The sequence below is a fragment of the Salvelinus alpinus genome, chromosome 28 (assembly GCF_045679555.1).
Source record: "Salvelinus alpinus chromosome 28, SLU_Salpinus.1, whole genome shotgun sequence".
Classification (NCBI taxonomy): Eukaryota; Metazoa; Chordata; class Actinopteri; order Salmoniformes; family Salmonidae; genus Salvelinus; species Salvelinus alpinus.
In genome coordinates, this window is record NC_092113.1 from 3651025 (window position 1) to 3664536 (window position 13512).

At 40.7% G+C, this 13512-nt stretch overlaps 1 protein-coding gene across 2 annotated transcripts; it reads left to right on the top strand.

The window, feature by feature from the left end:
• Window positions 1–7394: 7394 nt before the first annotated feature.
• Window positions 7395–13282, top strand: LOC139556965 (transcription cofactor vestigial-like protein 4). 2 transcript variants are annotated; one of them, XM_071371172.1, is made up of 6 exons: window positions 7395–7612; window positions 7894–8048; window positions 8709–8892; window positions 9240–9465; window positions 9556–9667; window positions 9835–13282. In XM_071371172.1, the coding sequence occupies exons 2-6, from the start codon at window positions 7967–7969 to the stop codon at window positions 10038–10040; spliced, it is 810 nt and encodes a 269-aa protein (XP_071227273.1). In that variant the 5' UTR covers window positions 7395–7612; window positions 7894–7966; the 3' UTR covers window positions 10041–13282. The 2 variants fall into 2 exon arrangements, with proteins under 2 accessions (XP_071227273.1, XP_071227274.1); XM_071371173.1 differs by having other exon boundaries at window positions 7401–7612; window positions 8727–8892; window positions 9835–11153.
• Window positions 13283–13512: the final 230 nt, after the last annotated feature.

Here is a 13512-nt window from a genome sequence, read left to right on the forward strand (position 1 = left end):
AAGTGCATTCCAGGTGACTACCTCATGAAGCTGGTTGAGAGAATGCCAAGAGTGTGCAACGCTGTCATCAAGGCAAAGGGTGGCTACTTTGATGATTCTCAAATATGAAATACATTTTGATTTGTTTAACACTTTCTTAATTAATACATTATTCCAAATGTGTTTTTTCATAGCTGTGATGTCTTCACTATTATTGTACAATGTAGAAAATAGTAAAAATAAAGTAAAAGCCTTGAATCAGTAGGTGTGTCCAATCTTTTGACTGGTACTGTATGTCTTTAGAAGCTGTGTGTCACACCCTGATCTGTTTCACCTGTCTTTGTGATTGTCTCCACACCCCTCCTGGTGTCGCCCATCTTCCCCATTATGCCCTGTGTATTTATACCTGTGTTCTCTGTTTGTTTGTTGCCAGTTTGTCTTGTTTGTCAAGTCATCAAGCGTTTTTGTTCTCAGCGCCGGCTTTTCCCAGTCTCTCTTTATCTTGCCCTCCTGGTTTTGACCCTTGCCTGACCACACTGCCTGCCCCTGAGCCTGCCTGCCTGCCGACCTGTACCTTTGCCCCACCTCTGGATTATTGACCTCTGCCTACTCTGACCCTGAACCTCCCTGCCATCCGGTACCGTTGCCCCACCTCTGGTTTACTGACCCCTGCAGTCTATTGCCTGCCCCTGTTGGATTATTAAACCATTGTTAATTCGACGTTGTCTGTATCTGGGTTTTACCTTCATACCTAATACTGTTTGAATATAAAGTCACTGCAACCTTAGATGGCTGCACCAGACCAGTTGGTGGCACTATAGATGTCATTGGCACCAATGGCACAACAAGATACTCTAGCAATAACTATTGATCAAGTGGACTTTGTCTCATGCAAATGATTGTTAGATTTAAATTATGCAGACAAACAATGTGAAATATCGTGATTAGTATATCTGTGTCAACAAATATTGTTGCCCTATTATGTGGTCTGACTGTAGTGAAAAGTGGATATTTTATTAAGGAAAATGAGAAACCAGAAGTCCTGCTGCTAGTGCAGTCAGTATATACAGTGCATTCGGAAAGTATTCAGACCCCTTGACTTTTTCCTAATTTTGTTACTTTACAGCCTTATTCTAAAATGGATTCAATTGTTTTCCCGCCTCATCAATCTACACACAATACCCCATAATGACAAAGTATGAACTCGTTTTTAGAAAGCTTTGTAAATGTCTTAATAATAAAAAACGGAATAATAACATTTACCTAAGTATTCAGACCCTTTACTCAGTACTTTGTTGAAGCACCTTTTGCAGCGATTACAGCCTCAAGTCTTCTTGGGTATGACGCTCCAAGCTTGGCACACCTGTATTTGGGGAGTTTTTCCCATTATTCTCTGCAGATCCTCTCAAGCTTTGCCAGGTTGAATGGGGAGCGTCACTGCACAGCTATTTTCAGGTCTCTCCGGAGATGTTTGATCGGGTTCCAGTCCGCCTCTGGCTTGGCCACTCAAGGACATTCAGAGACTTGTCCCAAGGCCACTCCTGCGTTGTCTTGGCTGTGTGCTTAGGGTCGTTGTCCTGTTGGAAGGTGAACCTTCACCACAGTCTGAGGTCCTGAGTGCTCTGGAGCAGGTTTTCATCAAGGATCTCTCTGTACATTACTCCGTTCATCTTTCCCTGAATCTTGACTAGTCTCCCAGTCCCTGCCGCTGAAAAACATCCCCACAGCATGATGCTGCCACTATCATGCTTCACCGTAGGGATGGTGCTAGGTTTCATCCAGATGTGACGCTTGACATTCAGGCCAAAGAGTTCAATCTTGGTTTCATCAGACCAGAGAATCTTGTTTCTCATGGTCAGACTCCTTTAGGTGCCTCTTGGCAAACTCCAAGCGGGCTGTAATGTGACTTTGGCTTCCGTCTGGCCACTCTACCATAAAGGCCTGATTGGTGGAGTGTTGCAGAGATGGTTGTCCTTCTGGAATGTTCTCTAATCTCCACAGAGGAACTCCGGAGCTCTGTCAGAGTGACCATCAGGTTCTTGTTCCCCTCCCTGACCAAGCACTTTCTCCCCCAATTGCTCAGTTTGGCTGACCTGCCAGCATAAGAAAAAGTATTGGTGGTTCCAAACTTCTTCCATTTAATAATGATGTAGGTTTCTGTGTTCTTGGGGACCTTCAATGCTGCAGAAATTTTTTGGTTCCCTTCTCCAGATCTGTGCCTCGACACAATCCTGTCTCGGAGCTCTACAGACAATTCCTTCGACATCATGGCTTGCTTTTTGCTCTGAAATTCACTGTTAGTTGTGAGACCTCATATAGACATGTGTGTGCCTTTCCAAATCATGTCCAATCAATTGAATTTACCACAGGTGGACACCAATCAAGTTGTAGAAACATCTCAAGGATGATCAATGGAAACAGGATGCACCTGAGCTCAATTTCGAGTCTCATAGCAAAGGGTCTGAATAGTTGTGTAAATAAGTTATTTCTGTTTTTTTTATACATTTGCAAACATTTCTAAAAACTAGTTTCACTTTGTTTTATTTAATCCATTTTATAATAAGATTGTTACGTAAAAAATGTGGAAAAAGTCAAGGAGTCTGAATATGTCTTCAGAAAGTATTCACACCCCTTGACTTTTTCCACATTTTGGTGTGTTACAAAGTGAGATTAAAAATGAGTTAATAGTAAAAAAATATATATACAATCTACACACTGTAATATCAAAATGGAAGAAAAATTCTAACATTTGTAATAAATGTAAATAAAAAGAAACTTATTTAATCAAGGTATATTAATGTAAGTCATGTTAGAATCACCTTTGGCAGCGATTACAGCTGTGATTCAATCTGGGTATCTAAGAGCTTTCCACACCATTTGCCCCTTATTATTTTCAAAATTCTTCAAGCTCAGTCAAATTTGTTGTTCATCATTGCTAGACAACCATTCTCAGGTCTTGCCATAAGTTTTCAAGCAGATTTAAGTAAAAACTGTAACTTGTCCACTCAGGAACATTCACTGTCTTCTTGTTAAGCAACTCCAGTGTAGATTTGACCTTGTGTTTTAGGTTATTGTCCTGCTGAAAGGGGAAATCATCTCCCAGTGTCTGGTGAAAGCAGACTGAACCAGATTATCTTATAGGATTTTGCCTGTTTAGCTACATTGTGTTTCTTTTTTATCCTGGAATAGCTCCACAGTCCCTAACGATTACAAGTATACCCATAACGTGATGCAGCCACCACTATGCTTGAACATATGGAGAGTGGTACTCAGTAATGTGTTGTATTAGATTTGCACCAAACCTAACACTTTGTATTCAGGACAAAAGTGTATTGCTTTGCAACATTTTTTGTATTATTACTTTAGTGCCTTGTTGCAAACAGGATACACATTTTGTTATATTTGTATTCTGTACAAGCTTCCCTCTTTTCACTCTGTCAATTAGGTTCGTATTGTGTAACTACAATGTTGTTGATCCATCCTCAGTTTTCTCCCAAACAGCCATTCAACTTTGTAACTGATTTAAAGTCACCATTGGCCTCATGGTGAAATCCCTGATTGGTTTCCTTCCTCTCTGATAACTGAGTAAGGAAGGACAACTTTATATTTGCAGTGGCTGGGTGTATTGATACACCATCCAAAGTGTAATTAATAACTTCACCATGCTCAAAGGGATATTCAATGTCTGCTTTTTTATTTGTACCCATCTACCAAATGGCTCTCTTTTTTGGAAGGCATTGCAAAACCTCCCTGATCTTTGAGGTTAAATCTGTGTTTGAAATTCACTACTCGACTGAGGGATCTTACAGATATTTGTCATGCCCTGATCTGTTTCACCTGTCCTTGTGATTGTCTTCACCCCCCTCCAGGTGTCACCCATCTTCCCCATTATCCCCTGTGTATTTATACCTGTGTTCTCTGTTTGTCTGTTGCCAGTTCATTTTGTTCTTCAAATCTACCAGTGGTTTTCCACCTGCTCCTGTCTTGCCTATTGTGCCTGTTTTCTGTTTTTCACAGTTTTGACCATTCCTGCCTGCCCTGACCCTGAGCCTGCCTGCTGTCCTGTACCTTTGCCCCACTACTCTGGATTATCGACTCCTGCCTGTCTTGACCTGTCGTTTGCCTGCCCCTGTTGCTGTAATAAACATTACTACTTCGACACAGTCTGCATTTGGGTCTTACCTTCAAACCTGATACATATATGTATTTAATTTTTCTTTATTTCACCGTTATTTAACCAGGTAGGCCAGTTGAGAACAAGTTCTCATTTACAACTGCGACCTGGCCAAGAAAAAGCAAAGCAGTCCGACACAAACAACACAGAGTTACACATGGAATAAACAAACATACAGTCAATAACACAATAGAAAAGTTTATGTACAGTGTGCGCAAATGAAGCAAGATTAGGGAGGTAAGGCAATAAATGGGCCGTAGTGGCGAAATAATCACAATTTAGCAATTAAACACTGGTGTGATAGATGTGCAGAAGATGAATGTGCAAGTAGAGATACTGGGATGCAAAGGAGCAAAACAATAAATAAATATGGGGCTTTGGTGACCAAACGGATGGCACTGTGATAGACTGCATCCAATTTGCTAAGTAGAGGGTTGGAGGCTATTTTGTAAATTACATTGCCGAAGACAAGGATCGGTAGGATAGTCAGTTTTGCAAGGGTATGCTTGGCAGGATGCGTGAAGGATGCTTTGTTGCGAAATAGGAAGCTGATTCTAGATTTAATTTTGGAGTGGAGATGCTTAATGTGAGTCTGGGAGGAGAGTTTACAGTCTAACCAGACACCTAGGTATTTGTAGTTGTCCACATATTCTAAGTCAGAACCGTCCAGAGTAGTGATGCTAGACGGGCAGGTGTGGGCAGCGATCGGTTGAAGAGCATGCATTTCGTTTTACTTGCATTTAAGAGCAGTTGGAGGCAACGGAAGGAGAGTTGTATGGCATTGAAGCTCGTCTGGAGTACAGAGATGAGGTAGTCATTCAAAAATCATGTCAAACACTATTATCGTACACAGAGTGAGTCCATGCACCTTATTATGTGACTTGTTAAGTACATTCTTACTCCTGAACTTATTTAGGCTTGCCATAGCAAAGGGGTTGAATGCTTATTGACTCAAGACATTTCAGCTTTTCATTTTTTTTATAAATGTTTTACATTTTTGAAAAACACAATTCCACTTTGACATTATGGGGCAGTGTATGTAGGCCAGTGAAAAAAATAAATATATATTACATTTTCAATCAGGCTGTAACACAACAAAGTGGGGAAAAAGTCAAGGGGTGTGAATACTTTCTGAAGGCACTATATTTATAAATATTCATATTTATATATAAACTCAGCACGACTTCTTCAGGCTAGGGTCTATTTTGCTCCACTTCCTGTCTGACTGACGTGCCAAAAGTAACCAGAATACTAACCAGAATACTTTTTTTGAGAGCCCACGATCTTTCAATCTTTCCTATGCAATTCCAGCTCCCAGATTGCAATTCCTATGGCTTCCACTAGATGTCAACAGTCTTTGTTCAAGGTTTCAGGCTTGTTTCTTCCCAAATGAGGAAGAATTTTGAGTTTTGGTACAGGGAGTCAGAGTTGGAAAAAAGTCTAGTGGCGCACGATGAAGAGGACGCACACTTGCTAGTTTAGCTTTTCTATTGAACATACTTCTTTCCGTATGAAATATTATAGTTTAATTACATTTTAGGGTACCTGAGGATTATATAGAAACGTATTTTGACCTGTTTTAACAAAGTTTAGCGGTAGCTATTTGGATTCCTTTCTATGCATGTTGAATGAGTGGATTACTCAAATTGATGGCGCCAGCTAAACAGACTTTTTGGGATATAAAGAAGGATTTTATCTAACAAAACGACCATGCATGTTGTAGCTGGGACCCTTGTGATTGCAAATCAGAGGAAGATTTTCAAAAAGTAAGTGAATATTTAATCGCTATTTGTGATTTTACGAAGCCTGTCCTGGTTTAAAAATATCTTGATGTGGGGCGCCATCATCGAACAATAGCATGGAATGCTTTCGCTGTAAGATTAACAACAATTTAAGGTTTTAACCGATATAAGACACTTGTATGTACCTAGATGTTTAATATCCATAATTTTTATGATTATTTATTTGAATTGCACGCCCTCCAATTTCACCAGAAGTTGCCGGCAGGTGTCCCGCTGACGGGACACCTAGCCCTAATGACTTTAAGAATGATTACCTGCTGCATCCAACCTACAGCACTAAACTTCACTTGCGTCATCCTTGTGGTATTGAGAGCTATATTTTATTTATTTTTTGCAAAAAAGTAGTGTGTAGTTCCAGTAGTTAGTTACACCGCTACATGGCAAAAAAAGTTCTTAACTATTGAAAACACTACCAACATTTCTTTTCAGTTCAACTACAACCAAGCTACTACAAAATGTGGTTAAATTACTATTTGAACTTCATGTAGTTCACTACTACCAACACTGCAGAAAGCTCTCTGAGGCCCCCCAAGGGTCAAAACTCAATAATACTAGGCTTATTGACTAATTTGAATGCCACAAACAAACCAATCTCTCAGAAAAAAAAGTTATTCTATTCTATGTGCTTCAAGTGTTGTTGTAGATTTTACAAATTTCTTGCATGTCAAAGTCCTCCATCTGTATTGGTACTTTCAAAACAACTGAGAATTCAGAAAAAAACAAGGTTAAATTATGTCATTGATCTTTTGGTCAGAATGTCAGAGCTCTAGAAAGATGCCCGTTCCTGACTTGAAATTCCGAGTTGGATGACCGTTCAAAAAGATTTTCCCCCAGTCAGAGATACTGTTTTCCCTGAGTTCCCTGTTGTCTTGCAAGCTCTGAAGTCGGAAGTCTGAGATTTTTGAGTTCAGAGTTCAAAACAACTGTAAATCTATGACTCCCTGGTCCGACTGGGGAAAATATTTTTGAACGGTGATCCAACTCAGAATTCCAAGTGGAAAACTTTGGCATCTTTCTAGAGCTCTGACTTTCTGACTTGAAGATCACTGACATAATTGAACCTAGTTTTTTTTTCTGAATCCCCAGTTGTTTTGAAAGCACCATAAATTGAGTGGGTCATGGGAGAGAAGATATGATGTGTGTAAACTGTAGGGGTACCCATTGTGCTGAGAGAAAGGCAGGTTGAGGTTGCCAGGTGTCCTATGCCGAGGCATTGAAGAGATTAGTAGGGGAAGATGGGTCCAGGTGAGTAGGCCAAGGCCAATAGAGAGTGATGGGGATAACATATGCTTCAGTAAGTTTTTTTTGTTGTTGTTGTCATTCATACCACAGAAAAGTAGGATGATACTAGTAAACTGATGCACAGCCAACACCATAGGTGGCGGCATTCCCCTATAACATTTGTTTGCGGTGCCCCATAATACAAAAGAAGAAGGAGAGCTGCTATGAATCATCGGGCTTAGTTGGCTGGCTAGCTAGCTAGGTAAGCAAAGCAGCTACACTGTTTAGCTAAACTGGAATGTGGCGCAACGTCCCTTGTCTGAACTGTGTTTGTGAAACATTTTGAATAGCGACGATGAACTGATTTTCGTCAAGTTGATCCACAGTTCGTTTTGACTATCGGTCATCTGATCTGGACCTCTTACTCGAACGAAGTGTAAGTTACAATCTTCTTAGCTAGGTAGCTAACCAGCGTAGCTAGCTACAGTAGCTAATCAGCTTACAGTTTAGTTAGCTAGTTAACCAGCGTTGCTAGCGATGTAGTTAGTTACCCTTGCCAGCTAACGTGTCCAATGTTTACAGGCAAAGTGGGCCATTTGACAGGGACACACTGATTAGCTAACGTTAGTTGTCAGAGGTTGCTAAACTATTAGCTAACTAGCTAGGTACCTATAATGTTAACGTTAGCTAGCTAATGTTATATTTCTTATATTCTAGGACGGACCCTAACTAGTTTTAACCAGCTGCTATTTTGCTAACTTTGATGTTAGCAAGTAGCCTGTACGCGTAAATGCTTTACACGAGAATGGACCTGTTGAACTATCAGTTCCTGGACAAAATGAACAACAATATCGGGAGACTACACTACGAAGGTAAGGGAGAATAATTTACACATTTTCAATACGTGTGTTATTGGCGTAACAAGCTAGTACTAGTTGTTCGCTAACTAGCTAGCCCTCGTAGTTCACATAGCTGGCTAGCTATGTGCCATACATAAAAATAAAAATAAATCTTTGACAAACCAACCGTGGGTAACGTTAGCTAACACAATTTAATGTATTGATCAATTACACCGTGCCACTTTTTTAACCACTCGTTTAAATTTGAGTCATTGTGGCTGAAAGGATTGACATACAAAAAGTAACGCTAAACCTCTGTGTAACCTTTATTTAACTAGACAAGTCAATTAAGAACAAATTCTTATTTACAATTACGGCCTACCGTGGATTAACTGCCATGTCCAGGTGCAGAAGGCCAGCTTTTTTTTTTACCTTGTCAACTCGGATTCGAAACAGCAACCTTTCGGTTACTGGCCCAATGCTCTAACCACTAGGCACCTGCCGCCCCACCTCTAACATTAGTCCCCACTTTTGAGGTAATGTCCACAGCAGGTAACTCGATCACTTGGGGGGGAGGATGGCTCAAACCACCTCCTCCTATTGTTACTGATTTTGTTTAAAAACGTTCTAAATTATTGAGACATGATCACCCTGGTTTGCATGAAATGTATAAACGGGGACTGTTCTCTACAGCTGAATCTTCTCTGACAGGTGAGTCCAGGATGCCCTCGCTGCCCTCTGCAATGACCAACATGAGGACCGGTCCTCCCCCCATCTGCCCCAGCAAAAGGAAGTATGGCGAGGAGCAAGTGGATGACCGCATTGACTGTGACAATGACCACATGACCAAAATGAGCAGACTGTTTGCTGCTCAACTGTAAGTGCAAACTTACATACTTTTTAGATGTTTTTGTTGTTGTTTTATGACAGTATTTAAATGTTACTTGTATCCAAACATTTATCGGCATGAATGGACTTAGATGTATCGATATCAGAGAAGGATTGCACACAGGAGTGTGCATGTGGTTAAATGTGTCATAAGTAAACGCTGCTGCTTTTTGAACAATCTAGCACTGAACCCTCACTAAGCTACAGTCTGCATGGCCCAATCTCCTGACATCAAAGCGAGATTGATTTTTAAAGTGGCCTATGAATAGTCGGTGCAGTTGGTGGGCTGTGTAAGGCTGTAGGGGGTAATCTGCCACTTGTCCTTTCCTTAACAAGGGGACGGCCTGCCGGTGGAGACAACCGCAGCGATCCTTGGAGCCTCGGACACAGCCCTGTAGAGCACATCACTTCCTCCTCCAATGGTCTCCATGACAACCACTTATATGCCTCCATCCCCTCCTATGGCTTGGACCAGCCCCTGGCTCTGACTAAAAACAGTCTGGACTCTGGACTGTGTGGCGCAGAGAGGCCTGCCATGCCCGGCCCTGTGGACAGACCACAGGTTATTCTGGCAATTAAGAAATACTGTCATGCATTCATCAGTTGCGTCTTACCTACAGTCTCATAGTTTGTGTGTATTTATCTCTTATAGAATCGGCCCTCTGTGATCACCTGTGCTCCTGCAAGCAATCGCAATTGCTACCGGTCTCACTGCCACAAGTCTCACAGCCCCAGCCCACCCATCGATCAGAGGAAGGCCAATGGTAAATCTTTAGCACCACTTTACCTTACTGGTAAATCTCTGTGCATAAATTGGATATCTGCACCATTGTTACCATACCACCCATGGAATTTAGACTTTTCTCAATACTCATAAATAGCTTCACTCAGTTCAGGAGCTGTAATACTCACCTCTATTCTGTAATCCCAGCTAACACTGCCGTCGACCCTGTAATCGAGGAGCACTTCCGCCGCAGCCTGGGGAAGAACTACAAGGAGCCCGAGCCCGTCTCCAACTCTGTGTCCATCACAGGCTCGGTGGATGATCACTTTGCCAAGGCCTTGGGGAAGACCTGGCTCCAGATCAAGGCCAAGGGGCCAGGGGGAGGCCCCCACAGTCCAGAGGCCAACTCCTGAAAGATGGGCTGAGCCTCCCTCACTGTTGAGTGGTGAAACACAATCACTTCTTTTGTCTGTGGCATCAGATAAGGGCACAGATTGACCTCCCTATACCATTCATTGTCGAGCTTGACATCCCTGAGCTCAGAACAACGGTGACAACCATGCTACACAAGACGATCAGTTTGAATACTGTATTATACACCAAGACTGGCTTTTTACGGACCTTGGCTTCTTCCTGCTCCTATTAAATGTCTGACTCAGATCTGGGAAGATTTGATACATTGTTCAGTTAGGGCAGTTTTGGATTGAGTCCAAGTGTGTAAATTCTTCCTTTTTGAAGGCAGAAATATCAATTTGAGGAGCCCTCTGGGACCAGTATTAGTCAGCCCTGATGTCATCTTTGAGTTCTCTTGATTATTAAAAAAAACAATTTTTAACACTTAACCCTGACAGAGATTCCCAAAACGATCAAATAATGTAAGCCTTTGAGAAGGTGGACTGTTCTGTCTTAACTCCCTCATGCCTTCTTTATTAGCCAAAGAACTCACCTGCCACTTCAAACAAAAAGCCATAGTCTGGTTAGCCCCTCTTCTGTCTCCATCATCCTGCCATCTCCTTTAACTCTCCACTAACCCTGTGTTTGACTGTGTTTTTACTTGGAAAGGAAGGCCGGCTCTGATTTGTACTATTATGTGTTAGATTGGGGTAGGGCTAACGGCATACCTGTTTCATTTGGAGCATACCATTTTTGGGGGGATTATTCATATATATTTTTTTTACGATACTAACTGTGGTAAATCAATTAAGGCTCGGGCCTCCCTCCGGTCCCAATGTTTCTCTCTTTTTCTCTCCCACTATTCTGAACTGGACTCACTTTCTTATTTGTGGACTTTACTTTTTTTTCTTTTTTTTCTCCTTTTTGTTCTCCTAATACTCACTGTGGTTAATTTCATAGATACAGTTAGTAATAAGGATAGTATTCTGCTTACCGAGATGCATGTTTCAAATAGCTGGTATCTATTATAAGCCTTGTTATTCTATACTATTTACCATCAGAATTTATTTTTGTCAGTAACCGTTTTAGAAATATTCACTGCTGGTACAGTCGTACTAAAATATATTTTTTTGTATCTGGTTTTCATTAGAATATATATACACACACAAGCATCCATCTACAAAACGCAGCCTCTGGCAAGGTTGTCTGGCTGCAGTATAATAGGCTCGATTGCGTTGTTATTCTGTGTTACTGGATGCTATGACTGAATACAGTAAACATTGAACATCTGTAGGCAACTCCTAGATTTAGTCATGATTTTATTTACTCTAATCTGTTTAGTGTCAGTGTTCAAAGTTCAAATGAAAGTTGAACTATCAAATTGACTAACTTCTGTTAAATTGACTAGTAATGAGGATTTCTACTCAAGTCTTTATTTTTTTAAGTGTAATGGTTTATTAACCCTAAAAACTAAAATGCAGGTGACTCCACACGCATGTATCATGGCTGGCCTTGAACAAAACCCTTGCTCATGCTTGTCTTGAGACAACGGCATGAACATTCCGCCATTACTACCCAACTCCATTTTATGTTTAAAGTAAGAGCTGGTAAGATTTGTGGATTGAGGATAGCTTCTCTTCCATTTGGGGTGTTTCCATCGTGTAGCCTAAACTGTAAGGGAGTTCAAAAAAACATTAGAACAGAATCCAGGGTAGTACCACTCTAGAACATGTAATGTACTGAAGGTGCAGGTTATACAGATGAATACAATTGTATGACTTTTCTGAAATTATTTCCATTTCATTTAGTAAACCTATGGGTTAACACTATGTTTTAGTACGTTGACATTGTTTTAGTCACCTCTCAGCTCTTTGAGAATGATGTACTTGCATCCAATATTCTACACACTGTTTAAGAATTACTACAAACTATTATATTCCGTTTCTTTAATTTGTAAAGACGATCATTGCGCCGCGCGTAAAGATCCTATACATTTTTTAAAACAACTTTATACTGGATATTCAGCCATTGGATATTCATTATAGTCTAACGATTCATTTTTATCTATCTAAAAAGTAGATTTTTTTTTTTCTCTTCCAGAGTTGTCTGAGGTGTGATAAGTGCAGGAACACACTTGTCATTCTATGAATAAGGCTCTCTTGGCATAAAGGGGGCAGCAAGTAGCCTAGCAGTTAAACACATTGGGCCAGTAACCGAAAGGTCGCTGGTTCGAATCCCCGAGCCAACAAGGTAAAAAATCTGTATGTGCCCTTGAGCATGGCACTTAACTGTAATTGCTCCATCTAAATGTACACTGAATAAAATTATAAATGCAACATGGTTACTGTTGGTCCCATGTTTCATGAGCTGAAGTAAAAGATCCCGGACTTTCCGTACGCAGAAAATTTCTCGCATTTTTCTTTTACATCCCTGTTAGTGAGCATTTGTCCTTTGCCTAGATAATCCATCCACCTGACAGGTGTGCAATATCAATAATCTATTTAAACAGCATGATCATTACACAGGTGTACCTTGTGCTGGGGGCAAAAGGCTGCTCTAAAATGTGCTGTTTTGTCCCACAACACAATGCCACAGATGTCTCAAGTTTTGGGGGAGTGTGCTATTAGCATGTTGACTGCAGGAATGTCCACCAGAGCTGTTGCCAGAGAATGTAATGTTCATTTAGAGAATTTGGTAGTATGTCCAACCGGCCTCACATCCCCAAACCACGTCTATGGTGTCATGTGGGTGGTTTGATGTCAATGTTGTGAACAGAGTGCCCCATGGTGGCGGTGGGGTTATGGAATTGCCATGAAACCAGCCGCAAGCTAGATTCATATCTGTATTCCCAGTCATATAAATTCCATAGATTAGGGCCAAATTCTGATTTCTTCATGTCAATGAAATTGTTGCATTTATATTTTTGTTCAGTATAAAGATAATGTCAGGGTGACATTACTGCTGCATGTTTTGAGTCTGTTTCTATACTGCAGTGGAACTGTAAGGGCTTATCACGAGTTGTCTCAGTGATATGTTGGGGTTTAATGTTCCAATGTTATTTAATTGGTATTCGACTGCTTGTGCCTCTAAACGACAAGTCGCAGGAACTAGCCTAACTCTGTGGCTTCACATGGGAAACTACATTGCCTTTTACTTTTTGTTAATCTTTTATTTACTTCATTTTTGTCTTATTTTTTTCAAAAGAAAATGTCGCTTTTTTTGTACTTGATTTCTCCTAAATAAACTTTAAAATGCTCTCTCAGTCCAGTATTTTAATGTTTTTTGTTTTGTTTCATCAATATTTGTCCAACAATGTAATTCAACATTCAGACTTTGGGCAATTTTCACATCTTGCTCAGAACCCAGCCCACTGTCATGAAACCAGCCGCAAGCTAGGTTTCCATCCAATTGGCAAATATTTCATGTGAATATTCTAAAGTCGGCATAAAAACGATTTGCACATTTTCCCACCATCAAATTGACTGTTGCCGA

Excerpts from the sequence above, each read along its gene's own strand:
- LOC139556965 (XM_071371172.1), top strand. The coding sequence starts at position 7,967 with ATGCTTTACACGAGAATGGACCTGTTGAACTATCAGTTCCTGGACAAA. Across the intron at positions 9,466-9,555 it reads GCCCTGTGGACAGACCACAG|AATCGGCCCTCTGTGATCAC; the intron begins GTTATTCTGGCA and ends TATCTCTTATAG. Across the intron at positions 9,668-9,834 it reads CGATCAGAGGAAGGCCAATG|CTAACACTGCCGTCGACCCT; the intron begins GTAAATCTTTAG and ends CTGTAATCCCAG.